The sequence below is a fragment of the Fundulus heteroclitus genome, chromosome 22 (genome assembly GCF_011125445.2).
Source record: "Fundulus heteroclitus isolate FHET01 chromosome 22, MU-UCD_Fhet_4.1, whole genome shotgun sequence".
Lineage (NCBI taxonomy): Eukaryota > Metazoa > Chordata > Actinopteri > Cyprinodontiformes > Fundulidae > Fundulus > Fundulus heteroclitus.
The window spans coordinates 21,876,166-21,902,468 of NC_046382.1; the positions used below are offsets into that span (position 1 = coordinate 21,876,166).

Consider the following 26,303-nt stretch of genomic DNA (forward strand, 5'->3'; position numbering starts at 1 on the left):
ACCTATCATTATCGCTAACTGTGAATGCTTGGTCGTGCAGACATGTAGTGATGTCATTCCCTTTTTTTTTCATTCCTGTTCATTTTCATAACATTTATTGAAGCAGTATTTTAGGAATGATTCCTTTAGCACTGGAACTGTCAGAACCCTGACGATGACAGGGATAACATCTAAAGAGGTTGCATTTCGTTTCACTGCAACAGTAACATTGCCTCAGGCTGTTGTTTTTTTCTACCATGCTTTTCAGAAGTACCCATACACCAAAACGCTTTAATAATTTGCCACATTGCAAACTTCTGAGTGTTTTTCCTGAGATTTTATGTAATAAACCAACACAAAGTAGTCAATAGCTGGGAAACGGATGGAAAAGGATACGTTTTTCAGCCATTTCTACAAATTAAATCTGAAAGGTGTTACATTCATGTGTGTTCAACCCTCTTTAGTCTGATGCCCTTAGATAAAATGCAGTCAAACCGGTCACCTTTAACAAATACCTAACAAGTAAATACAGTTGAAACCATGGATTTATGTGCATTGTAGAAAAATAGACAGAATCTTTTTTTTTTTGTCTCTGCCTGACATGAAATCTGACTAAACCTTTGCTTTAGCTCAGTTAGGATTATTAGAAGTATTTTCAGACTTTATACCATTCTGGCAAGAGGTGGGTTCCGTGTCCCGGGAATTAACATGTTTTGGTCTCAACCCCAGAGCCAAATCAATAGACCATATCAGTATGGGCTGAAAGGCCACTCAGGGAAGAAGAATCCATTACTCCAAAGGCAATATAAAAAGGTACATTACAGTTTGTAAATGCACATCTTAATTTATGGAGACATATCTTATAAATTAAGCGGGAAACGTGCAACCCTGAGAACACCTGAGAACTGTGGAGTATGGGGGTAGAAGCATAATGTTGTGGGGTGTTTTGTAACAAGAGGGACTGGTGCACTTTTCAAAATCTTTTCATGAGGAAAAAAAACATCATGTGGACATACTGAAGGAAGGATGCCTTCGAGCAAGGTGGCCTGCAAGCTGGACTCTGTTGAACCAGTTCTGTCAGGAGTAACGAGAATGTCTGGACTGATTTTGTTTTATACAGTTAAGCCCATATTTTTATAAAGTGTATGTAAATATCTGGTTTCAACTGTGCATACTTGTAATTATGATTCATATGACCGAGCACATATGTTTCATCTTGGGCTTGTTTTTCTAATAGTCTCAGCAGTTTGGGTCAAAAGGAAGTGTGTCTTTGCTTTGGCTTTAAGACAGACACTTGGTCACCAAGAGGGAAACACACACACACAGAAAGAGAGGGAGCAGAGAAAAGAGAGGCAAGAGAGTGTGTCCGCTCTATCAGCAAAGCTAAAGAAAATAAAGCCCACCAGAGGACCCAGATTCCTATCAGGGGATGTTTCCGGACCCCTTAACAAGAGCACTTCCAAGAAAATAACTTGGAGGAGCAGTGATGTGTGTCAAAGCCTGTGTTTGCTCGAGTTAATCGTGCTGTGCATGCTTGTGTGATTCATTGTCAATACCAGCCCAGCTCTCTGTACGTAAATCAATGTGCCTTTGTATGCAAAGTTAAGATAAAGCTCTGAGCTGACTTAGGGAACAAATGGGAGCACTATGAAAGCACTGGAGAGATCAAACTGGAGTGCAATTAATGAGAATTTCACCCTCCATTCATACACTCATGCACTAAGCACGCGGTCCGTGACTGCAGAGCACATTGCTAATAGGCATCCAGGCTGCGGAGAAGCGAGGGAACTTCGACGTCTCCAGTGATGAGTCATTTTGCGTCTCCAAGCGGGGAAAAGCCTCATCCCACCGCTCTCTGTTTCCTGCACTTTTGTGTAAATCTGCCAACAGTAAAAGTGTCGCAGCCACGCACTTGTGACGCCGACAATGACTCAAGCTCACGAAATCTCCCCCGGCTCCTACACATCCTCAAGATCAAAGGCCTTTCCTTGTACTTTCATTGCTTCCTGTGGAGCAGGAAATGCCTTTTCCTGTTGTCTGGCTGAACAAGAGAAAGTTCCTTAATGGCCAGCGCTGCTGCGTCTGTCTGCACCCTCGACTGAGCTTCCGCTAAAAGTGACACTACTTTGGGTAAAAAAAAAAAAGTTTGTGAAGCTAAGATGTGAAATTTGTTTGCCTGAATGCAGTTCTGTCTCTCAATGTCATCAATTAGGGTCGAGGATTAGGCTGTGGTTTTTAACCCTGCATCTTTTTATTTGGATAGATGTTTTGTTGATGCGCAACCATATTATTTTGTTCTGGTTATTTAAGGGTTTCCAGTCCATGAATGTAGTTTCTGCTCCCCGTGGTGTCCTGCTGACGTCATCGTCAAGCCCTCGCATATTTCTGCACCGCTGCAGAGCCGAATGGCACAGGAAGCAACGCACCAACAGAAAGTCATGGGCTGTACCCTCTAAATGGAGCATTTGCACTAAGACACAATGCAGAGTTGCAGGGACACAGACACATTGTTCTAAGTAACTCCCAGTGCTGATCCATTATTAAGAGCCCATGATGTAACTGGCAGCACACTTTTTGGCACGTAACATCTATTCATAGACAGAGGAGGTTCAGCAAAGCATCGCGCACTCCCTTTGCGGCTTCGTTCTTGCTCCTTCGCTTTAAAGTCTCTCTAACACGCCACGCTTTTTATTTATCTCTCTTTTATTCCATCTCTCATGTGTTTTTTTCCCCCCTTCCTCCAAGTTCTCGCTCATTTTCTGTATACCTTCCCCCCCACCATCCACCCTTTCGAGCGCTCTGCCTCACTGGGTCTGAGCACCCACATCTACTTTATTTTCACCCCACTGCTCCCACTCTGTTGCCTTTCTGGAATAACTCTCCTTCACCAATGTATCTGTCCTCATCCTGCGGAAGAAGACATACTGCCGGATCTCCTTAAAGACTCCTGGTGCTCAGGAGACCCCGTCCTAGGTCACAAAAGGACAATGTACGAAGGGAGTGAGGATGTGACCAAACATTTAAAGGGAAAGAAAAGCAGATATGTAAAGGGTTATTAAGTTGTATACTCAACCAGCCACTCTGTTAGTTACACCTCGCTAAACTCGAATTTACTGCCCTGCCTTCCTTTTTTGGTGTCATAGCTTCTTGTGGTTACGAAGGGATGAACATGGTCAGCGACAACATGGCCTTTAAATGATGCCCAGTTACTCTCCTACTTTTCCATTGTAGTGTTCACATAATTTGAAATACTCCTTGCATGAATCACAATAAAACTATTTACATGCATGAATCAAGCGGAGCACTATGGCGAAAGCTGACTGCTCCACTTGTGAAAGTAAAATCTGTAGAGCTCTATTTGGCATTACCACAACAATTCTTATTGCCACATTGCTACACAGGACACTGGGAAAAAAATAAAATAAAATAAAAGATGCCCAGTTTGTACAAAGAAGCCCAAAGTATCCCAAAAAAAAAAAAACACCACTACAACACCAACAACTTTAAAACTTGATACATATCAGGACGTATCTATGCTTTCATGTCGCTAATGTCATCTGAATGCTGGCGATAAAAGTCAAGATTTATCAGACCAGGCAACTTTTTTTGGAGTCTGTCAATGTCCTGTTGCCTATTTGCATCGAAGCCTGACGAGTTGCGTGTTGAGATTTGCCATCCTGCAGGAGGGACTGGTTGCAAATCCATTACATAGCAGATCAAGATCCCTGAATGCATTGAACCGCTGCCATATGATTGGCTGATCCGCTGTTTGTTTGAGCAAAGCAACTGAACAAAAATGCCCCACGAATTATCCAGCGAGGTTAAGTGAGTGTCTGTGTTTCGTTCCCTTCAGGTACAGAAGACACCCGTCTCAATAACGCCTGCAACACTGATCCCGTGTGTCCTCCCAAGTGTCGCTGTGAGTCTAACGTGGTGGACTGCTCCAACCTGAAACTTACCAAGATCCCCGAGCACATCCCTGCGTCCACAGCTGAACTGTAAGGAATCTTTGTTACACTTGTGTCTCACTAATGTTGCCATTTTTAAACACTTTTGTCTCATCCTCTCTAGCCGCCTTAACAATAACGAGATCACCAGCCTTGAGGCAACTGGAGTCTTTAAGAACCTTTCCCATCTGAAGAAAATGTGAGTAAACCGTTTTAACATAACCTCGTCCTCTAAACGGCACGTGTGATTTTAACGCAGACCTCTTTAACCGCAGTAACCTGAGTAACAACAAGATCACAGAGATCGAGGACGGGGCTTTTGAAGGTGCATCCTCTGTCATTGAGCTCCACCTCACAGCCAATCAAATCGACTCGGTTCGCAGCGGGATGTTCCGAGGCCTCGAGGGACTGCGCATGATGTGAGTGCCGCACGGCCATGTGAAATCAAACTCTCCGGAATCCATGAAAACCGCTCATGTGTTTATGCCTTTGTTGCATTTGTAGGATGCTGCGGAACAACAAAATCAGCTGCGTCCACAACGACAGCTTCACGGGGCTTCACAACGTCCGTCTGCTGTCTCTGTACGACAACCACCTGACCACCATTACTCCTGGAGCGTTTGACACGCTGCAGACTCTCTCTACTCTGTAAGGCTCTTTGGCATATACACGCCTGTCTCTCCTTCTTTTCTGATTTCATTGCTCTGAACCCCTGTCGCCCCGGCCGATTTTACAGAAACCTCTTGGCCAACTCCTTCAACTGCGACTGCCGGCTGGCGTGGCTCGGCGACTGGCTGAGGAGCAGGAAGATTGTGACGGGTAACCCTCGCTGCCAGCGCCCGGCCTTCCTGAAGGAGATCCCCCTGCAGGATGTAGCGCTGCCGGATTTTCGCTGCGAGGAAGGTTGGTGCCGCGCTCTGAGTTAACTTCCTTTTCTGTAAGCCATCATTCAGAAAAGAGAAGAGGCTGTTACACTTTAAATGGAATTTTTTTTTTTTTCTTATTGATGGGAGATACGCGTCGGCAGTTTCATACATATCCTTCGTCACGTGTGTAACTAGCTTCTTGGTTCGACTTAAAGATTTTATCATCGCTCCACTTGCCGCAGTACGTTCTGAACAAGACCCGCCGACTGTGTCTGAGATCACCCTGAATAATGGCCGCTATTGTGCGGGTCTTTTGTTTGCAGAGCAGATTGCTGTTCAGCAGTTCCTAAGCTGCTGGTCGATGCAGGCCTGAGTGCAGTTATAATATTGAGCTGTTTGTCTTATTGACGAGTCAGCCTATTTGCACCTGAATGACTGCTAGGCTCGTCTTTGGGCCTCGGGCAGCTTCCATTCTTTGCTCCTGTTTGTCGATATCCCGTTAGGTAGTCCTCCATCCCCTGTTCTGTCTTACTTTTTTTTCACTTTCTTTTGTGGCTTCACCATTTTGGACATTGATATATTTTCTGTGTTGGGGCTTTTCAGCTACAGTGTCATCCACTTTAATGGTCCTCGGCTACAAAAAAAATGTGTAAAGAGGCTTAAGATGAACTCATCTTTTATTGCAACTGTATAACGGCACACTGAAAAGTGTTGTAAAGTCTAACCTTTATTTTGAGTGCAATGATTTTTTTTTTTTTTTTTTGTTAGTTACGTAAGCTACTTTTATTTAAAATAATTGTTTTTAACAAAATAAGTGGTGGCACAATTATTTACAAGCCTGTTTTTAATATTTTGCACAGCCACCTTTTCCTGAATGGAAAGCACACATTTTCTGCTATAAAATTTTACAAGGCTGGAACATACCATTTCTCTTTTAACGATCAGTTTAGATCATACACAGTGCTAGGTCTTCACTTGCGCTCTCTCCTTTTCAGCTCATCCATAGTTGTTTTTTTTTTTTTTTTCTATGGGATTTAGGTCTGAAGATGGAGTTGGCCTTGAAAGATGGCTGATTTTGTATCTGGGGAACTATATGTCTTTTTTGATTTGGCAATAAGTTTAGTTTTTCTTGGCAGCCTCTACCAGAACTTCATTTAAAATGTCCAGGTATTCATGTTGTCATGCACTTTAACATGTTTCCAGGCCATTAGGAAGAGAAACAGGCCCACATCATGACAGATAATCCACCATACTGAACAGGGGCCATGCGGTGCTTTTCCAGTTATTTATCCTTTGTGTCATTCCCATCAAACCTGGTGTGTTTAATGCCAAAAATACATTTAAAAAACTTAGTTTGCAATGCACAAGGTTCCAATTTAGCAAACTACAAAAAATTACTTTAGCTCAGGATGGGCAAACAATGCTTTTTATGGCATCTTTCCCAAGGAACCAGTTGGTGTATAATAGAAACCTGGTGACCCGAAAATGTCCATCTTTGCTCCATTTCCATAATGCAGAGCTCTGGAGATTTTTTTACCTGCATTACTATCATCTTAACCATGTGTGGAGGCAGAATAAATGTGGCTCCCCTTCCAGTTTACGTAGTAAAAATATATATAAATAAATAAAAATTGCTCTCAATGTCAGGGATACAGAACGTTATGAACTTCTTAAATGACATTTTCTGTCTGATTGACCTAATAATGTATTAGTTGGACTGCTTCAGCTACATTTATTTCGAAGGGATCATTAAAGGCACCGTTAGTTGTGAGATCAAGGATTTTATTGGAAACAAAAAAAAACTTCCCTCACTGAATAAATATACTCAGGTTTTCTAGGTTTTGACAAATGAGTCTACTTGAATAAAAGATGGGTTTATTTAAGGTTTGCTCTTTACACATCTTTTACAAGAATACAAAGCGTGACAGCAAACGTTTGCAAATACTTGGGCCTAGCGTAATATTATTCTAAGGTTTTGTTACTGAGAATAGCTGAGTGGATACAAATACTCTAATGGTCTGAGATTTTGCTTTAAATGAAGTGCACATGTATGGGCACCCCTTTTGCTTTGACTCACTACCCCCCCCCCCCCCCCCCCCCCCACACGTCCTGTTTTTACCAGGCCAAGAGGAGTCAAGCTGTGTTCCTCGACCCCAGTGTCCCAGCGAGTGTACTTGCCTAGAGACGGTGGTGCGCTGCAGCAACAAGCATCTCCACACACTACCCAAAGGCATCCCCAGGAATGTGACTGAACTGTAAGTGCCTTGGCATTGATTCATCTGTAGTTCTTTGACTTCAGGTCTTCTTCTTCTGTTGTTCCCCCCTCTAAACCTGACTGAGATCATGTGAAAAACAGCAACAAGAACGTTTTGAGACTTGAAGAACTAGTGAAAGGTAAAAAAAAAAGAATAACATCTCCTCACTTAGAGGAGAGGAAAAGAGTCAATAAACCCTTCGGTAATTCTCCCAGACATTCTTTGTCTTCTTCTGTGTTCCTTGCTGCCCTCAGGGCACTGATGTCACTCTCACACTCCGAGCCAAGGATGTGTGATAGAGTGTGTGCATGTGTGTGTGTATGTGTGTGTGTGTGTGCATATTTGTGATTAGGCCAGAAGCCTGTCCAAGGGTGCAAAGGGGAGCAACGGGACATTTTAATGAGCAGTTTTCAATGGAGAGGGGAGGGAATGGAACAGGTCTGGAACTTTCCAATACCGCCTCATTTGGTTCTTGTGATGCACACACACGCTGGGCAAGCCTTAAGGCCTGTCATTGTCCCAGCAGGTGTGACCAGGTGTACTCTTCTGTTCTGGGCTTTCATCTTGTCATCTGGAGAGTTTGCTACTCCGTCATTATCCCAAGTGTCCTCTGCACTATCATTACCTGTCATTACCTCTCTGAACCCAAAAGCCGGCTAGCTGCGCCCCCCCCCCCCCCACTCCCTCTCCAGCCGCTGCCCTTCCCACCTTCTGTGCAGTCAACAACAATAGCAGGAACCTGGAGTTCTGCTCGGCGGGGGCTGCCCTCAAATGAGCCATTTATCAACGTGACAGTCTATGTGTAGGACGTTGTGTTAGCAGTCAGAGGGCTGATTGCCTTCCTGCAGGCATAATGTTGACTTTGGTGGCCCAAACTGTTATCACATGCTCCAGTCTTTGTATTGCAATCACTTTAAGAAGGGCTGGGATCCAGTGACAGGTTCATCATTACTTTAATTTCCCAGTTTATGCTTAAAGAAAATACACCCCCTAAATTAAAACTGGGAAGGCTCACCTAAGGTGCATACAAAGTGCAATATTCTGCTGCTTCTCGTCCAACATGGGATTAAATGACTTCCAGCGTTTATGAAAGTGATATCCTGATGTTAACAGGAATAAATATTCCAAAATAGATGATTGTCCTGCATCAGATGCACCTAATCAGTTTAAATACTATCAAACATTTGTTGATGCAAATATGTTGATAGGTAAGTGATACACCGGATACATTATGAAGACTGCAAACTTTATTTATTTTGAGCTCTTTTTTTATGGCAAATGTGCTTGTTCAGGAGGAGGGATTGCTGCTCATACACTGAATTTGGCTGCATTGTTTCATAACAAGGACCTGATAGGAATCTATGTAATTGAATACAAATCTGCCTGTATATTTCAGTAAATAAATCAAATCTGCTTATTTTGTTGAGCTGTTTGTTGTGAATCTGTGCTATATATGTAAATAAGCTAGACTGGATTCCACTGAGATGAAAACCCTTGTGTCTCCTTCTTTAGGTACCTTGATGGCAACCAGTTCAGTGTTGTTCCCAAGGAACTGTCTTCCTTCAAATTCCTACAGCTGGTGTAAGCTTCATTCTACTTTCCTATTCTTTAAAAGCTGCCCAGACCATCATAATCATCATGTTGATTTTTTTTTTTTCTGAATTTCCCTTTAAGTGACCTGAGCAACAACAAAATTAACTCTCTGACCAACTCATCCTTTGCAAACATGAGCCAACTGACCACTCTGTAAGTCCCGAGCTGTCAGAATCAAAGAGCTAGTGTCTGATATTGGTTTTAAAAGTTTAAAGGAGCAAAAGGCTTTTCTGACATATGTGAAATGATTTTTCAATCTTCAGAATCCTGAGCTACAACTCCCTGCGCTGCATACCCAAAATGGCTTTCAGTGGCCTGCACTCACTGCGACTGCTGTGAGTTTATTTATAGATGACTTTCAATATTTCATCTGCATGTTGTGTATATTCTGTGGAATGTATGACATACTGATCTGTATGCACACTGCCTTGCAAAAGTGTTCAGACCGCTTGAAGTTTTTTTTCCACGATTTGTTACTTTAGAAGCCCAGGCTTCGACAAACTGTGTTGGGATGTGATGTGATAGACCAAAACACCAAGCAGCACGTATCTGGACAGCATCAAATAAAGGATGCATGGCTTTTAAAAACAAAGCCCTGTTAACATTCAGATGTATGTGTCTGTTTATACTAATCAACTGTAGCCTCAGCAGTGAGTTTAGTGTTGTCGTCCTGCTAGAAAGGTGAACTTCAGCCTCAGTCTTAAATATTTTCAATCCTCCAACAGATTTTCTTCCTGAGTCCTCCTGCATTTACCTCCAGCCATTTGTACTTTGACTCAGACGCAACTTCTTTGTCTATGCTGAAGAAAAGCATCCCCACAGCATGATGCTGCCTCCACCATGTTTTAAAATAGGAGTGGCATATTCAGGGCTGTGTGCAGCTTATTTTTCCCCACACTATATTTTGCATGTATGGCAGAAATAATCATTTTGGTCTCATCTTACCAGCGTTCTTTAGTCTTAATGATGCTGGTTGTTCAATAGTATTCTCTAACATACCTCTGTGTTTTTTACAGAACAGCTTTTTCTGTACTTAGATTGAATTACACACAATTTAAATCTATTTAGTAACTGGGTTCACTGACTTTATTTTAGGAATATCAGAAAAAAGGGTTTAAATAAAAATTAATCCCACATTTTATGTTGGCCTGTCGCATAAAATCCAAATGTTACCCACTGAGCTTTATGGTTATACAGAGACAAATTACGGGAAAGGTCAAGCATTATGAATATATTTGCTGTATTCAGTTTTATTTTTCACAATCTAATTTTAACTGTGTTTTTCTTTCTTCTTTGCATGAAGAAATCTTTGTAATCTTAGGTCCCAGATATTTTCTGTGGGCCTGCTTAGCTCCGATCAAATGCATCGGTGTAAACAACTGAGGTTGTAGGAAAAAAAAAAAAAAAAAGATAAAAGGCTCAAAAAGCAGACAGGAAACACTTTTAGGTCAAACAAGTCATTAAGGAGGAGATTTTTCAAGCGCCTGCTGACTTCAGCAATGGTTGTGCAGATCCAGAGAATCTTTGATTGACTCCTGAGGACTGAATCTGTCTAAACACTTCTGACAGCTTTTGAATTCATTCACCCACACACACACTCTCACACACTCCGACCTATTTTCTCTCTTCAAATGGCAGCTCTGGGGGTAGCAGCCAGGTTCTTGTTCCGATTTCTACTCCCAGTCATGCCTCCTTCTCAGACATCTTCCCCAGCCTGCCTATTTGCCTCTTAGCGGCCCGTGCTCATCAATACCTTACCATGAGGGCCAAGCATTCACCCCCACTGTACAAAATCACCCTGACACTGATTACAGGAGAGTTTTTTTTTTCTTTCTTTTAGCCTGGTAACTGTAATGCATCCAACTCTGTCTCGGGACTTTTATGAAGTCACAAGGTCTTTGTGCACTCTCAGTGACCATGGGCTGCTAAATAACTGCAGAGCAGAAAGTAAATGAGTTGGACAGAACGATGACGAAATTAAACCAGTGTTTGGAAGTGCATCCAAAGATACAGCAGCTGCACAACGCAGCGGCCCTCCTGACTCCAATCTGCCGTTCGCTTCTTTGAGGAGAAATTGCGACCAGGCCCCCGCGGCCGTCTTTATGAAACTCTGTATGAATTTGTGTTTATATGTTGATGTCTGCTTAAATAGTCCTCATGCTTGTGATCTGTAGACTTCGAGCCCGTTAGTGTGTGTGTGTGTGTGTGTGTGTGGGGGGGGGGGGGAGTTGACTTCTTAGCGTTCCATGTGTGCTCATAGCAGGCACACTTTTTTATTACCGACAACAAAGCTTCAACAAAGCCTCTTTTTTTTACGGCAGGATTCAAATAAAGCTCCGTATCATAATGAGACACAAAGCATAAAGGCCGTTTCAGTGAGTGAACGAGAGGGAAGCTCGGCCATCATTAGTCGATGCCGCCTTGCCACCCTGAGCATTCCTCTTTTGATCTCTAATGAAGCTGCGTCCGTTATTTCTGCACTTACTCACGCCACCTCTGCCTCTGAAATAGTCCTGGAGCGAGCGCGCGAGACGCCATGTGAGGCCCTCCCACCCACACACACCGCGCAGGCTCAGCGACACACACAAAGTCAGACGTACGCACACACACACACTCCGTCTAGTCTACTTCGGAGTCTCAGTCGGTGAGACGGGAGTCCAAATGAAGCAGAAAACTTTGATGTCTCAATCATGAGCCTCCTATTAAATGTCCGTTGGTGCCACGTCTGTGTTTCTGTCTTTTTTCTTTTTTTTACTAAGCAAGACTTTGGGGTGTAGCTAATGCAATACGTACGAACAATGAGGACCTTTTAATGGTTTCCATTTTAAGACCCCATAAAGGGTTCAAAGGTCAACATTGGATAGCTTCTTCGAAACCGCAACAAGACGCCAAAGTTGGCTACGAGCAGGACGCGCTCGCGTGTACTCGCACATGCCGGGGTGCCAAAGCCTTCATAAAGCTGCACCTTTGACTTCACGCGGCAGTAAAATAGGAGAAGAATCATTAACGCTCCGTTCTTCAAACAGACCTGTGGTCAGAGCCTGGCGTAGATGTGGTGTCATTGGGGTTAGACTGATTAAAAGCGTGTATGTGTGTGTATGTGTGTGTGTGATGGTTGCGGTTTGTGCTACAGATTAATAAGCTGCTAATTGGCCTGCTGGGTGTTAGGTGTGAGGTGTGTGAGATGAAACAGCGCCAGGGCGTGGCCATAGACGGCTAGAGTGGCACAGTGATATGAAAGAGTGCGATAATAAGAACAAAAACCAGAGCAGAAAGTAAAGTCTGGGACAAATTGACCCAGCGGAGGTGAGAACCACGCAGCTCAAGGGATACACATGGTCACAAGTCAGTAAGTGGCAGCGAGTGAACAAGCATGTTAGAAAGTTGAGAAATAATTAGAATCAACTGTATCGTCCTGGAAATGGTACCTGCTGAGAAGACAGAATGGAGTTAAGAAAAGAAGCAGAACGATAACCTTGATCAGACAGCACAGTTGGACAGAATTGCTGATTTACATGAACATTTACCACCAAAACGTGCAACATGTTCTAACTGCTTTGTTTTAAACAGTAAAGTGAACATTATATTTAATGCTGAAAAGAAAATGTGTTATCACAGGTGTGGTGATCCCTCTCTGGTCCAGGGTTCCCTTTGCCTCCAAAAATGTCTCCATTCATTGCAGCATAGATTCAACAAGGTGTCTAAAACTTTCCTGAGATGTTTCCAGTATTGACATGATAGCGTCTTTCAGCTGCTGCTTAGTTGTTGACTACATTTCCCAAATGCTAATCGCTGGGTCCAACGCTTTCTAAAAGGTGTTCTGTTGGATTGGAATCTGTTAAATGTCGAGGCCATTTGAGTTTGGTGAACTCGTTTTTTGTTTTCCAGAAACCAGTTTGACATGATTTGAGCTTTGTGAAAAACCTGATGCAAGTAGCCATCAGACAATAGGAGCATTGTGGTTGGAGGTGGACATAGAGGACGATAAAACTTGCATAGGCTGTATTGTTTAAACTATACTTATGTGGTAACAAGGATCCCCCTTTGCCACCATCACACTATTATCCTGTAGCATTGATAAAAGGCAGGATGATCGACGCTTTTGTGCTGTTTACACCATCTACCATCTTAGACTTGGACTTAGACCACTTTATTGTCATTTTTTATGCACAGTGCGTACAGAACGAAATGTTGTTGACATACAGCTTGAAAAAAAAATCACAGTTAATTGCAGCAAGTTTCAGCATGTTGCTGCTGAAATCTGACTGTTGCTGCCAGAGAGTTTCAGAACAGGAAACTGAGGCAACAATTCAATCGTTTTCCAGCTCACCTGAATCCACTCTCTTCACCATTCTGACGCTAGGTTTGAACTTCACGTTCAAACGTTCAGATACTTAAATTGCATTGAGTGGCCGGCCTGTGACGGCTTTGCTGCAGTTGCACACACATTTTAGTGGTCAACCTGGGAAGCTGACCTGCAGTGTGCAGCAAAAGGCGCTATCTCTGGCGGCCCGTTAATTAGACGTCAAACTTTAGGAATTACTGATGTAACATTTCCAAGTATATTTGTTGAAATCTTCAAACCAATAACGGGACCGTGTGTACCAGGGAGTGTAGACTGACTGTGATATGGAAAATAAAAGCAAAAAGGAAATTTAGCAGCAGCTCAGGTTGCTTCCTGGAGCCTCCCCGGCTCCTATTTCCCTCCAGGTTTCTCCTGGTTGCCACACTGCTCACTTCATGGCCTCAGTACCCTCTGAATACAACAAACCACCCACTCGCCTTGCACTAATAAGCATTCTCTACGGCACACAGGCTAATAAACATGTTGACTCATACTTGTTACACCATATATTTTCCCTCTAGTACCCTGTGTATTTACACTGGCAAACTTTCATCCAGATCCTCCACAGCGCAGCTCTACTTGAGACATCAAACAAAGCAGGAAGTCGCAATTCGGAAACTGTTCACACAACAAATCTCTCCATTCAGGAACCCAGATGTGCCATGTATTGTTAGTGTGGACTGATCGTTGGTAACATAAGCTTGTGGTCAGCTGAGGTGGTAATGACCTGTTAGATTATGGCTGTCATCAATCATCGGACCATTAAGCCCGGAAGGCTTGTCACCCTCGATTGTGTTGGTGAAATGACAAGAAACACAGGGTAGATGCATAAAAAAGCATGCACACTTGCATTTGTTCAAATATGCAAGCATATTACTACAAAATCCCCTAAGATCTGCACATTATCTTGATCATTTTTACTGTCCTTCATGTGTTGGAACGGTTACCCCCCCACCTCCTCCTCTGAGTGTGCCTCTGCCAGCCAAACACCCAAAGAAACTTGACACCCGGCTGGTCCAGACTCTCAGAGCCTCATATTTTTGCCAGCTGCACAAAGCTCTGCCAGAAATACGAACCAGCAGCACACCAACACACAACAGTGGAATCTCCCTCAAGGTTTTTTCCTGACATTTCTGGTTTGATTTCTTGGAAAACAAAGCCTAAGAGTGCGCCAAAACAGGTTCCAGGTTATTTATTTTTCCTCCTATATTTGTGTTTTTTTTGTTTTGTTTTTTTGCAGCAACTATTTAATCCTGAAAGGATGAAATCGCGTTAAAAAAATGGATTTGAGTTTTTTTAAAAGCTGGAATGATTTCTGTTTTTATTTTCAGAAAAGCATTTTATTCCTTTATATTCTTTGACAACTGTCTTTTTTGTTTTCAGGTCACTTCATGGTAATGAAATCTCAGAGCTTCCAGATGGCATCTTCAATGATGTGACCTCCCTCTCCCATTTGTAAGTGTTGACAATCCTCCAGGCTTTTTCCTTGCAACTCTTCCATAGAGATTAGATTTGTGGATTGCGCCTCTTATAGTTGTTCTGCCAACAGTTTCTTCCACCTGAGCTGTAGATGTCTGCAGCTCCTCCAGAATTCCCATGGTCCTCATGGCTCCATTTCTCATTATTGCTCTCCTTTCCCACTCTGTTAGGTTAGGTAAACAACCTTGGTTGGTTTGCAGTTGTGCTGTACTCCATTTTTGAATGATGCACTCTTTGTAAAGGGACAAAACGTGAGAACGTTTAAAGGGTGTGGCTGTTTTTGGCGGACACTGTAGATCTTAGTCCAGGGGGAGACTTGAGGGCTATCTGGACAGCAACAACAGCAGGCAGGTGTGGCAGGGAATCCGGCATCTCACCAACTACAGGGCCAACCTTGCAGCTGCAGAAGGCAACGCCTCGCTGGCAGAGGAGCTGAACCTCTGTTTTGCCCGCTTCGAGGTGAAACCAACAGAGGCAGCCACATCACACCAAATGACCCACAAAACTGCAACCTTCTTTGTAGAGGAACATAAAGTGAGGCGCACACTGCAGCAACCCAAAGAAGGCTGCTGGACCTAACGGCGTCCCTGGATGTGTGCTTGAAGGACTGCGCCAGTCAGCTAGCTGATGTCTTTACCAGGATCTTTAACCAGTCCTTGGCCCCGCCCACTGTCCCATCCTGCCTGAAATCCTCCACCATTGTCCCCTTACCCAAGAAACCTCTCATCTCAAGCCTTAAGGATTACCGGCCAGTGGCGCTCACCCCTGTGGTGATGAAGTGTTTTGAAAAACCGGTCCGGGGTCACATCCCAGCACTTCTACCTCCTGGCTTTGATCCCTACCAGTTTGCCTAGAGAGTCAACAGATCCACAGAGAACACCATAACCCCAGCCCTCCATGCAGCTCTGAACCCCATTTACGGATGTTATTTGTGGACTACAGCTCCACTTTTAATACCGTCCTCCCTCACAGACTGGAGGGCAAACTAGGGGACCTGGGTCTCCCTCACTCCACCTGCATGTGGATCATGAGCTTTCTGACCGGACAACCGCAGAGCGTTATGGTGGAGAAACACACATCCACTGCTCTCAGCCTCAGTACTGGCTCTCCACAGGGCTGTGTGCTGAGCCCCCTGCTCTATTCCCTGTACACACACGGCTGCACCTCTGCCCACCACAGTAACACCATTGTCAAGTTTATTGATGATACCGCAGTGGTGGGGCACATCTCAGGCGATGAGTCCACCTACAGGGGTGAGGTGGAGAGGCTGTCAGTGTGATGCTGCACAAACAACCTGCTCCTTAACACCTCAAAGACAAAAGAGCTCGTAATAGACTACAGGAAGAAAGAAAAACGGACATTACACCACTACTGTGTGCAGAGGGTGGCTGATTTCCGTCTCCTGGGGGTCCACACTGAGCAGGGCCTCACGTGGAGCATGAATGCCTATGAGCTGACAAAAAAGGCCCAGCAAAGCCTGTACTTCCTGAGGGTTCTCAGGAAGAGCAATATTAAGCAAAAAAAAAAAAAAAAGTTCTGCTGTCCTTTTACAGGTGCTTCATAGAGAGCATGCTAACATGCTGTATCTGTGTATGGTTTACCAGCAGCAAGAGTTGTGAATACAGCCTGAAAAATGATCAGCTGCCCTCTCCTCTCACTGGAGGACTTACACAAACGACCGCTGTCTTATAAAAGCACAAAATATTATAAAGACACTTCTCACCCTAGGCGGTCTCTGTTTGCACGGTTGCAGTCAGGTAGACGGTACAGAGCAATAAGAGCAAGAACTAATCGATACAGAGACCTTTTTTTTATCCTACAGCTATAAGAAAACTTAATACACTCAAAAACAGCCCATAAATTGACATTGACGTGTGTAAGAAAGTGGATGTGTAGGCTGTATTCATTCATCATACAGCTATCACTTATTTGTTTTATTTCTTATGCTGTGTGTAAATGTTTTTAGATATTATAGTTATTTCTTTCTTTTTTTTTGTTTTTTGTTTTTCACTAGCACTGACTGATGGCACTTTTAATTTCGTTGATCATGTGACAATGACAATAAAGATCTAATCTAATCGGTTGTCTGAAATGTAACCAAATGGCTATAGTTGGGCTTAAAATAGGCTTTCCTCTTTGGCTTTCTCTGTGAGAGATGTAATCACCTATGTGCTCAAAGCACCTATCAGGCCCTTCTACTGCTACCTCTCTCTGCAAAATACACGGTCTGTCTGCTTTAGGCTATGTATGTCTGGCATTTTCTGTTTGCTGTGTAGCTGTTAAAATCTACACACGCGCACACACACACACACAAACACACACACACAAACATCTCTGACCTTTGGCATCTCGCCGAGATATCCTCATCTTCTCTTGATTGTAAGGGATCAATGGACCAATCAAGCCCAGACCTGGAGAGGAAAGAGAGAGGACACAGGCAACCAAACAAAGACATTTTTGTGGGAGGAGGACACGAATCAAGGCTGTGTGAAATTTGGATCGAGGAGTGGATGGAGAGGAAGCCATTGATCCGCAGTCACAGTCAAGTGGCTTTCATGTTAGCAGATGTCAGGTGTCAGCTATTGGCCCAGCCTGAAAGATGAGCCTGTGTTCCTCTGTAATGGAACAGCATCGATTTAGGAGTGTTTGTGCATCCAGCAGGAGGGCAGAGCGCCATTGATTCACAGCCACCACGACAGAGGTGGTTAAAAGGGCTTTCTGCTCACACCTCTGCTTATAATTGAGCAGTCCTGCTGAAGATGATGCATTACACAATGTGGCATTAAGTGCTTTTATTCTTGGAGAAGATTTATTTGTACAGTTTTAGTGGCTTGTTTTCTGTGCAGACACAGAGACACCTGCTGGTGATACGATGTACTACATCACCATGGCAGGACTTGGATTGAACCGTGATTTTTCTGTGTGATATCAGGGCGATCGGAGCCAACCCTCTGCACTGTGACTGCCACCTGCGCTGGCTCTCTGACTGGGTGAAGACCGGATACAAAGAACCTGGGATCGCGCGTTGTGCCGGCCCGCAGGGGATGGAGAGCAAGCTGCTCCTCACCACGCCTGCCAAGAAATTTGAATGCACAGGTGAGCTTGAGTTGTTTTTGAACCACATAGCTGACACAAAAACAGCCCTCACATTTACAATGCATTTATTGATATTTTCGGGTCTCTGCAGGCGATGTGGACACGTCGGTGCTGGCCAAGTGTAACCCCTGCCTGTCCAGTCCCTGCCTGAATCACGGCATCTGTCACAATGACCCATTGGAGATCTACAGGTGCAGCTGTCCTCCTGGGTTCAAGGTACAAGCAGCACCATGTTAATGCACACCATCAAATATCTGAAGCTACTGCAGGACAGATGGCTCACTCTGTATTCTCCGTTTCAGGGCAAGAACTGTGAGACGGCTGCGAATGCCTGTGTGAGTAGCCCATGCGCCAATGGAGGAACCTGCAAAGTGAATGAGGAGGACGAGGGAGAGTACCGGTGAGGAAGGCGAACTGTAAATCCAGAACTGCCGGCACAAAGGGTTTTCATACAGAGCTCTGCATGATCTATGCGCACTGTATCCACAGCTGCTCCTGTCTGCCGGGCTTTGAGGGCCCGACTTGCCAAATCAATGTCGATGACTGTGAAGACAACGACTGTGAGAACGGGGCGACCTGCATTGATGGAGTCAACAACTACACTTGTTTTTGTCCCCCCTACTACACAGGTCAGTGCATCTACAGTTTGTTTCAAGCAGTAATATCCAACAAAAGAGACTGGACCAATAATTCAGAAGCTTCAGGGGTCATTTTAAGTCTTTTTCTGTTCCATCCATCCATCTTCTGACCCGCTTATTCCCTCATTGGGTTGCTGGTGCCTATCTCCAGCGTTCACTGGGCAAGGGGCAGGGTACACCCTGGACATCGACAATTTAGAGAGACCAATTAACCTAACAGTCATGTTTTTGGACTGTGGGAGGAAGTCGGAGTACCCAGAGAGAACCCATGCATGCACAGGGAGAACATGCAAACTCCATGCAGAAAGTAAATCAATAAAATTAAGAAATAAAATACTATTCACATGAATTAATTTGCAGAGGATTTCCAGCTTTTTATGTACTCTGAGTTTGCAAGTCTTTCTACTTAAAGCAACAAACTGCACAGCCTGTTGCTGCCACCTTCAGGTGTCTGGTTTACACCACACACATTTAGCCTAACGCCATAAAATCTGGGATGATTTTGACTCATGAAGACAACTCTGGCTCTCGGTCTCTAGATTTCCTATCTTGAAATGAATCTGATCATGTAATGTAAATAATGCAAGCCCCACTGGTAAAAGTGCGTGTGTGTGTTTGTGTGTGTGTGTGTACATCATGTATTAATAGTCATTGAATAACGAGAGACTCTTGATAGAGCACTTAAAAAATGGCTTGTATCTGTGCAGGGGAGATGTGTGAAGAAATGGACGACGTGTGTGCTCCAGGGCGAAGCCCCTGCCAACATCAGTCTACCTGCCTCATCAGCACCTCTGGACCCAAGTGAGTGCTTCCCTTGTCTCATCGGTTGATGGCAAACCTGCAGGGGAGCTGCTGCGTCTTCACACTGATTTACGTCTGTGTTTTGCAGGTGTGTGTGTTCTCCTGGGTATGTTGGTGATGACTGCAGTGTCAACTACGATGACTGCAGGGAGCATCGCTGTCAGAACGGAGCACAGTGCGTGGATGAGCTGAACGGATATTCCTGCATCTGCCCCGAAGGATATAGGTCAGGAGAGCTTCAGTTTACTTCACTTTTTTTCCCCCACCCGTGTCACTTGCATGATAATCCCAGAACCTCTCCCATCTTTGGACTTCGTAGCGGCCAGCTGTGTGAAGTTCCCCCATCTCCCCTGTCACTGTGTGAGCTGGCCGACTGCCAAAACAACGCCCCCTGTGTGGAGCGAGGTGGCCGCGCCCTCTGCCAGTGTCCTCCAGAGTTCGGGGGTCCGCGCTGCGAAAAACTGGTCAGCGTCAACTTTGTCGACAGAGACTCCTACTTATTGCTGTCCGACCTGGAGAACTGGCCACAAGCTAACATCACCCTGCAGGTAATCACAGAGGGGCGCTCCAGTCAGTTCAGCCTTTGTGACGTCTGAATAAGTCAGTCAACCAGTTTAAAAAACTGCTCCGCCTACAGGTTTCCACAGCTGAGGACAATGGGATCCTGCTGTACAATGGAGACAACGATCACATTGCAGTGGAGCTCTTCCAAGGCCACGTGAAAGTGAGCTACGACCCGGGCAGCCAGCCAGGACACGCCATATACAGGTACGCTACCACGTCCGACGTCGCTCTCTCTGTATTCGATCTCCTCCCGTCCTGGAGTTTAACGGCTGTGTTTTCCCTCCGCCAGCACCGAGACCATCAACGATGGTCAGTTCCACACAGTGGAGCTGGTGACCTTCGACCAGATGGTGAACCTGTCCATTGATGGGGGTCTCCCTACCACAATGGACAGCTTTGGGGCTGTGCGGCCCCTCAACGGAGAGGCGCCACTATACGTGGGGGGTAGGGGCCCTCTCCAGAACACACCTCCCTCCTCTGCAGGCACTCTTAACTACTACACTACTGTTCAGTCACCTCCCTTCCCCCTTCGCTTTGTCGCCACCTCAACCAGTCCCTCCCATCGACGCACAACCCACCGCTCGCATCCAAACCTTGTCCTCCATCCTCACCATCCCACGTGTCAGTCTCGACTGTGTTTGCTAGGAGAGGCATATAACCGCAACAAATATTAACAAACCTGTAAATCAGACACATTTGAGACGGATTATTTTTGGCATAAAGCATTAGAACGTTAAACTTCAGTGTAGTTATTTTTTTTATTTCTTTTGTGACAGACCAATATAAAGTAGTGCTTCTTTCTGAATTGTTTCATAAAATTTTACAAATGTAAATCTAAAAGTGTGGCATGTATTTGTGTTTCCTTTGGCAGCCTTTAATAAAATCCGATGCAACATTCTGCTTAATTCACTGGAATTAGTTAAGCAAGCACACCAGCGTGTTTTTTTATGTTGGTCTATCACAACAAAAAACCCAATAATACATACTGGACTTTGTGATTGCAATGTGATAACATGAAAACAGATCAAGTGATATGAATACGTTAGCAAGGCAAAATTAACCTCACACTATATTGTGGTAATACTTTTGTTTGGTGCATAAAGAGCACCTTCTTTTTGTGTGACAATATAAACTAACAAACACAGTCCTTCATGTGTGAATGTATTGTGTTTAAATGTCTTTATTTGTGGTTGGTTATGCAGCCACTCCTGACGTTTTGGAGCTCAAATACCCAAATATGTCTAAAAAACCTGTCCATGGTCTGTTTTATGCCATGAGAGTTTGTTCAGGAGTGGCTCCAAAATCTTAGGTTGCATCTTTGGTTTGATCTACTGTTTTGTCCGTAACTCATACAGTGAGATGTTTTTTTGCATTTCTTCTTACTTTTGCTGTCCTGAGTTTCAAAGATGTTGTGTTCTGTGGTGCCAGTTTCATTTAAGAAGTTGAATTTGAAAGATCTAGAGTACCTGCATAGCTGCCACTGTGACACACATGTTTGAAAACGAAAACCTCTGTCCATCACACTCATATCAGCCCTGTGTTTGCTGTTTGTCTGTGAGTCACCGTACAACTCTTCGCACACTTAAACCCCTGTCTCTCTGTCTGCTCCTGCAGGCATGCCTGTGGATGTCCACTCCGGCACGTTCCGTCTCTGGCAGATCCAGAACGGCTCCAGCTTCCACGGCTGCATCCAGAACCTGTACATCAACAATGAGCTCCAGGACTTCACCAAGACCCAAATGAAGCCCGGTGTGGTGCCAGGCTGCGAGCCCTGCAAGAAGCTCTACTGTGTCCATGGCATCTGCCAGCCTGACGGGTTACAGGGACCCGTGTGTCACTGCCAGCCAGGCTGGAGCGGGGCGCACTGTGATCAGCCGGCTCTCAACCCCTGCCAGGGCAGCAAGTAAGTTAGGGAAGAAGCACCTAGTTCTGTGTTATGAATAAAAGATCGATTGAGCTGTTTCGCCATTCACATTACACCTGCAAATTTCAATGTATGGAAGCTGCAAAGGTAGCGTTCCTTTTTATATTCAGCACCCCTGAGTTCAACCATTATAAAGCCACCGTGGCCCAGTTGCAGCTTCAAGCCGTGTGGGTCATGCCTCTACCAGTATTATACATCTGGAGACAGAAGATTTTTTGTATTCTTTGCTAAATAGTTTAAGCTTTGTTGGGCTGGATGGAGAACATCTGTGAAGATATATTTTTGAAGCCACAGATTCTTGGATTTGATTTAGACCTGGACTTTAATTGGGCCATTCTTGGCCATTCTTGCACACTTCTCTGATTAATGCTACACTTGACCAGATTGCCACCATGTCTTGGTAGGTTTCTAGTGGTGACTCTTTTTTTCATTTTTTGCAGAGTTGATTGAACAGAGCTTGTCCAAAGCTCTGGATATTGTTTTATAACCTAACCCTGCTTTAAGCATTGTCTCTGGCCTGCCTGGGGTGGGATCACAATGCTGTTTGTTGACTAGTCTTCTCTACCAAACCTCTGATCGCTTTAACATTATGCCCAACATTGTGTGGGTCGGTCACATAAACACGGAACAATACATTTAGTCTGTGGTTGTTAAGTGACAACATGTGGAGGTGTTCAAAGCGTTTGAATACCTTTTGGAAGACACCGAATTGAGCACTATTGCCTTGTTTACCATCACTGAACACTGGTGACATCTCTTCAGCAGTAAAGAACAGATGACGGCTGATCATACCTAACTGGAGTTGTCTGCTCTCAGATGCGTCCATGGAAAGTGCATTCCTCTGGACTCTCAGTCTTACCGCTGCGAGTGCGAAGAGGGCTACAGAGGCGCGCTTTGTAACCAGCAAGGAGAGCTGTTCAACCCCTGCCGCCGCCTCTCCTGCAAACACGGCCGCTGCCAGATCTCCGACACCGGAGACGCATACTGTCACTGCGAAAGCGGCTACACGGGGGAACTCTGTGATGCAGGTTGGTTTTTCACTCTCCAAAGCAGACGCTTCAGGAACTGGGACGTGTCCTGAGTACATAAACAGTTTGTCTTTCCTTTTTTTTTTTAAGAGTCTGAATGTCGAGGTGAGCCGGTGAGAGACTTCTACCAGGTACAGCGGGGTTACGCCATCTGCCAAACCACCCGCATGGTCTCCTGGGTGGAGTGCACTGGAGCTTGTGACACAGGGAGCTGCTGCATCAGCCAGAGGATGAAGCGCCGGAAATACACCTTTGAGTGCAGCGACGGAACGTCCTTCACCGAGGAGGTGGAAAAGACCATCAAGTGCGGCTGCGTGGGCTGCATGTAGCACCGTTCACTCGCACTTCCTGCCCCTGCTGCAGAGCAGACGATGGAAAGCAAGGATGGAAGGAAGGAAGGAAGAAAGGAAGAAAACTGCTGAAAGGTGGAGGAGAGAAAGCAAGAACGAAAGAGATTATACAGAATATATATAAAACCTCTATCTATATATTATGGACAATGTTTGTAAAATAGGACATTTCCTCTCTCGTCTGAGGGCGTGTGACCTAAAGTAAAACAGAAACAAACATCCTGAGCATCAGTGTAGGAGTGACAACAACAAAAATAAAACCATTGTATCTGCAACATTGTTCTAAGGGGGTCCAGAGATTTTTGTAGGGTGTTGCATTCAGAGTGAGGCATCCCTCCTACCCAAACTATCCCTTATGATCACCCCATCTGTCTGTGAGGCCTCTAATAGCTCAGCCAACATCGTCCATCTTTAGTTTATACGGAGGTAAGAAGGACAAGGCGGTTTATTTTGGCTCCGGAGAGATAAAAAAAAGAGTGCAGAACCTGTTTGACTCTTGAGTTGAGCCTGGCTCGGTTACCTGGACAGTGTTGGATCCGGTTTGGCTTTAGTTCAAGTCGCCACCCAAGCCTGGTGCGGCCATTTCCCCCACCAGGATGCCGTCGTCCGTCCTCACACCTAGATGTCAAAGCGAGCGTGTGGTGAAAAGGGAACGTCCGGTCAGAGCGGCGCGGTGTTGTGGGTTTTCCGAGACGAGGTGCTGAGAAACGTTTGCCATAAGCTCCCAGGACATAGTACTCCCCTGCTAATAAAGACTGCACGGACTAGCAGCACTGAAAGGCGGCTAAATGCACCTCTGTGAAACACACGGTCACGCATGCGTGGCACGCACACCATCCCGACACAGCGTGGGAGGGCCGGTGCGGCGCAGCTCTTCCCCTTTGTTCATACAGTAAAAGCGGCGGTGGCGGCGGCGGCAGAGGCAGTGCCCCCAGCATGTATCGCCTCAGGGTTAGGGATGTTTTGCAGGAGGCTGAGTGACCCTGCTCCCGCCGATGCCCGCAGTATTAAACCTCCGCAAAATGTTGCATGTGTGGAGAGTTTGCCAACAAATATGTAAAGATTTTTCCTTATTATTATGAAGATTATTACAAAAAGGTTTAGAGTCTCATTATGTTTTTGTTTATTTTCCCATTTCCTTATATAATTCTTTTTGTTATAATTTGCTATAATTTGTCTCATGACATGATGTATTCTAACGTCTTTAGTTGCCCCTTTCCCCCCCTCTCCCCCCTCTATATTGTAATGCCTAACAGATTCTAATATATATATAAATATATTTGTATTTCATTTTGGTATAGTATTTTTCTATGTTAAAGAGTACGTCTGTGTTGGGAAGCATTTAGACTGGCGGAAATGCATTCAGTTGGTTTCCTAGTTGTTTTTTATTTGTTGATCACACCTTCTCCAGCTAAGTAATTATTAGAACTGGCCTAAAGCGCAGCAGCGGGTCGGCCTTGGCGTATATAAAAGGCAGTATTGGTCTAGAACAATTGTTAAATATTGTACATGTTGTCTTCCATGTGAATATTACACGTAATTCATGAGAATCTGTGCTTATTTTTTTGTTTTTTTTATTTATTCTAAACATAAGTGTTGCTGTCATTTCAAATAATGAAAAAAGACAAACCCCACAAATTAAAAAATGATTAATTGGTTGGTTAGAAAGCAGGAAATAACCCACCTAGTGTTTGTAACGTCACTACATAGTGAGCTACAACAGTGTTTATCGCTCCTGGGACTCAGACGTCGCTACAATGGGAGGTCGGAGCTCAGAGTGAGAAAGGTCCTCAAATTTACTTTAGAAATTAACCCGCCACACATAAAATCCTCCAAAGTTTCCACATCTCTGCGTGACGGGCTGCATTTTTTTTTTGTCACTTCAATCTGAGAGACGTTTGAACCAATGTGTTTATGTTTGCGCTTTAGTTAAGTTGGGCTCAACCGATCATAAGCTGCTGTCAAGCCACAAGAAAATGGGATGAAGTTGCCTCTGTGGACACAGATCATGTTAAGGTGGATCTTCCTTAGATCTTTTTTTTTTTTTTTTTTTAGGGGCAGCTGTGAGGAGCGTTACATGCCAGCTACTGACAGATAATAACAAGAAAGTCCTGGACATGTTCATTGTCTGTCAGTCTGAGGTCTGATTGTCCTCACAACAAAAGAGAGAGAGAGAGAAAAAGATGCCAATTCTAGTGAGCAGTCATCAAACCTGAATGTATAAATGTGTATAGATAAATATGAGCTATGCTTATTCATGAAGTGGTAACTTTTAGCTGTTATTTAGTTTGCAGTGTAAGATGCAGGGAAACGCATTGAGAGAGACTCTGTCTGGGGCTGTGCTTCTCTGAACGGCTCACTGTGGAGTGAAAGGCTGCAGCACGGCGTCACATCGTACAGGTTCCAGTTCATACTGCTAACCATGCAAACTTTGTTTCCGACGCTGTTAACGCGATGCCAGTGGTGTATGATAAAAAAAAAAAAAAATGGCAGAAAATCTGTTGAACCATACTGATGAGCAGTCACTGTAATATTTTAGGCTCTGTGCCTCATAAAGGTGCATTATTTTGAATTAAATGTGACTTTCTCTTCATGACTCTTCTCATTCCTTTGCACTGATCTGTACTGGACTGGTGCCGTTAGACCTCCTCATAGACATCTTAGTGGTGTTTGTGCTATATTATGATGTAATTCCATAATCTGGACATATGAACAGAAACAGATTTTTTTTTCCCTTTAATTTTCCATCCAATGAACTATATACATAAATGTTATTGTGAACAACACACTGTCTCGGTTGTATTAACATGGTGCAGAAGCTAAAGAAATCCCTGGTCGGGTTCTGTGTGGTTGTTTTCATGTTGCAGGACTGATGGTGGGGGGATGGGGGAGGGGGGGGGATTGAACTGAAAAACTTCATTATGCTGAATGTATGTAGTGCCACCGACAAAATGTTTACCAAATTTCCACTCTTTTCATTAATTAAACCTAAAATGTGTGTGCTTTTAAAAATGGTCATGTTGTTATTTTATTTTTCTTGTGGCTAGTTTTTTTTTTTATTACTTTACAGAGCCTCCAAGCTTTTTAACTCTTTACTGACGGAATCTCCTTGACAGAAAAAGATATATATTTTTTTAAATATATTATGAATTCAAAGATAAGTGAAAATAAGATAAGACACTGGTTCTGTATCTGAGGTGACAGAACAGCCGTGCTGGACTTAACGTAAGGTACCCTTTTCATTCCTGTTAGATGAGATGGTGCTGAAACAGAACTTTGATAAATGAAGGCTGGTTCTGAATCTTATCATCACTTTTTGTTTCTTTTTTTCTCCCTAATAATGCAGTTATTAGAATTATGTACAAGGCCATAAATAATGTCTTTAGTATCTCAGAGACTGACAAACTCTTGATAAAATACTTTCCTGTTAGAACCTAA

General features: G+C 44.2%; 1 protein-coding gene across 4 annotated transcripts in view; it reads left to right on the forward strand.

Annotated features, from left to right (window-relative positions):
• The window catches only part of slit1a (slit homolog 1a (Drosophila)), a 110,255-nt gene extending 84,378 nt beyond the window's left edge, over positions 1–25,877 (forward strand). For 2 of the 4 annotated variants that reach the window (XM_036126791.1, XM_012880471.3), the window contains 22 exons: positions 3,833–3,977; positions 4,051–4,125; positions 4,202–4,345; positions 4,431–4,574; positions 4,663–4,829; positions 6,915–7,047; positions 8,560–8,628; positions 8,722–8,793; positions 8,904–8,975; positions 14,369–14,440; positions 17,397–17,560; positions 17,652–17,776; positions 17,863–17,960; positions 18,050–18,189; positions 18,906–18,999; positions 19,088–19,225; positions 19,319–19,547; positions 19,637–19,767; positions 19,853–20,046; positions 21,178–21,466; positions 22,304–22,515; positions 22,606–25,877. In XM_036126791.1, coding sequence (XP_035982684.1) covers positions 3,833–3,977; positions 4,051–4,125; positions 4,202–4,345; positions 4,431–4,574; positions 4,663–4,829; positions 6,915–7,047; positions 8,560–8,628; positions 8,722–8,793; positions 8,904–8,975; positions 14,369–14,440; positions 17,397–17,560; positions 17,652–17,776; positions 17,863–17,960; positions 18,050–18,189; positions 18,906–18,999; positions 19,088–19,225; positions 19,319–19,547; positions 19,637–19,767; positions 19,853–20,046; positions 21,178–21,466; positions 22,304–22,515; positions 22,606–22,844 — 3,146 coding nt within the window. In that variant the 3' untranslated portion in view covers positions 22,845–25,877. The remainder of the gene's footprint in view (positions 1–3,832; positions 3,978–4,050; positions 4,126–4,201; positions 4,346–4,430; positions 4,575–4,662; positions 4,830–6,914; positions 7,048–8,559; positions 8,629–8,721; positions 8,794–8,903; positions 8,976–14,368; positions 14,441–17,396; positions 17,561–17,651; positions 17,777–17,862; positions 17,961–18,049; positions 18,190–18,905; positions 19,000–19,087; positions 19,226–19,318; positions 19,548–19,636; positions 19,768–19,852; positions 20,047–21,177; positions 21,467–22,303; positions 22,516–22,605) is intronic. The other 2 variants (XM_012880473.3, XM_036126793.1) reach the window with 1 other exon arrangement.
• The last annotated feature ends 426 nt before the right edge of the window (positions 25,878–26,303 follow it).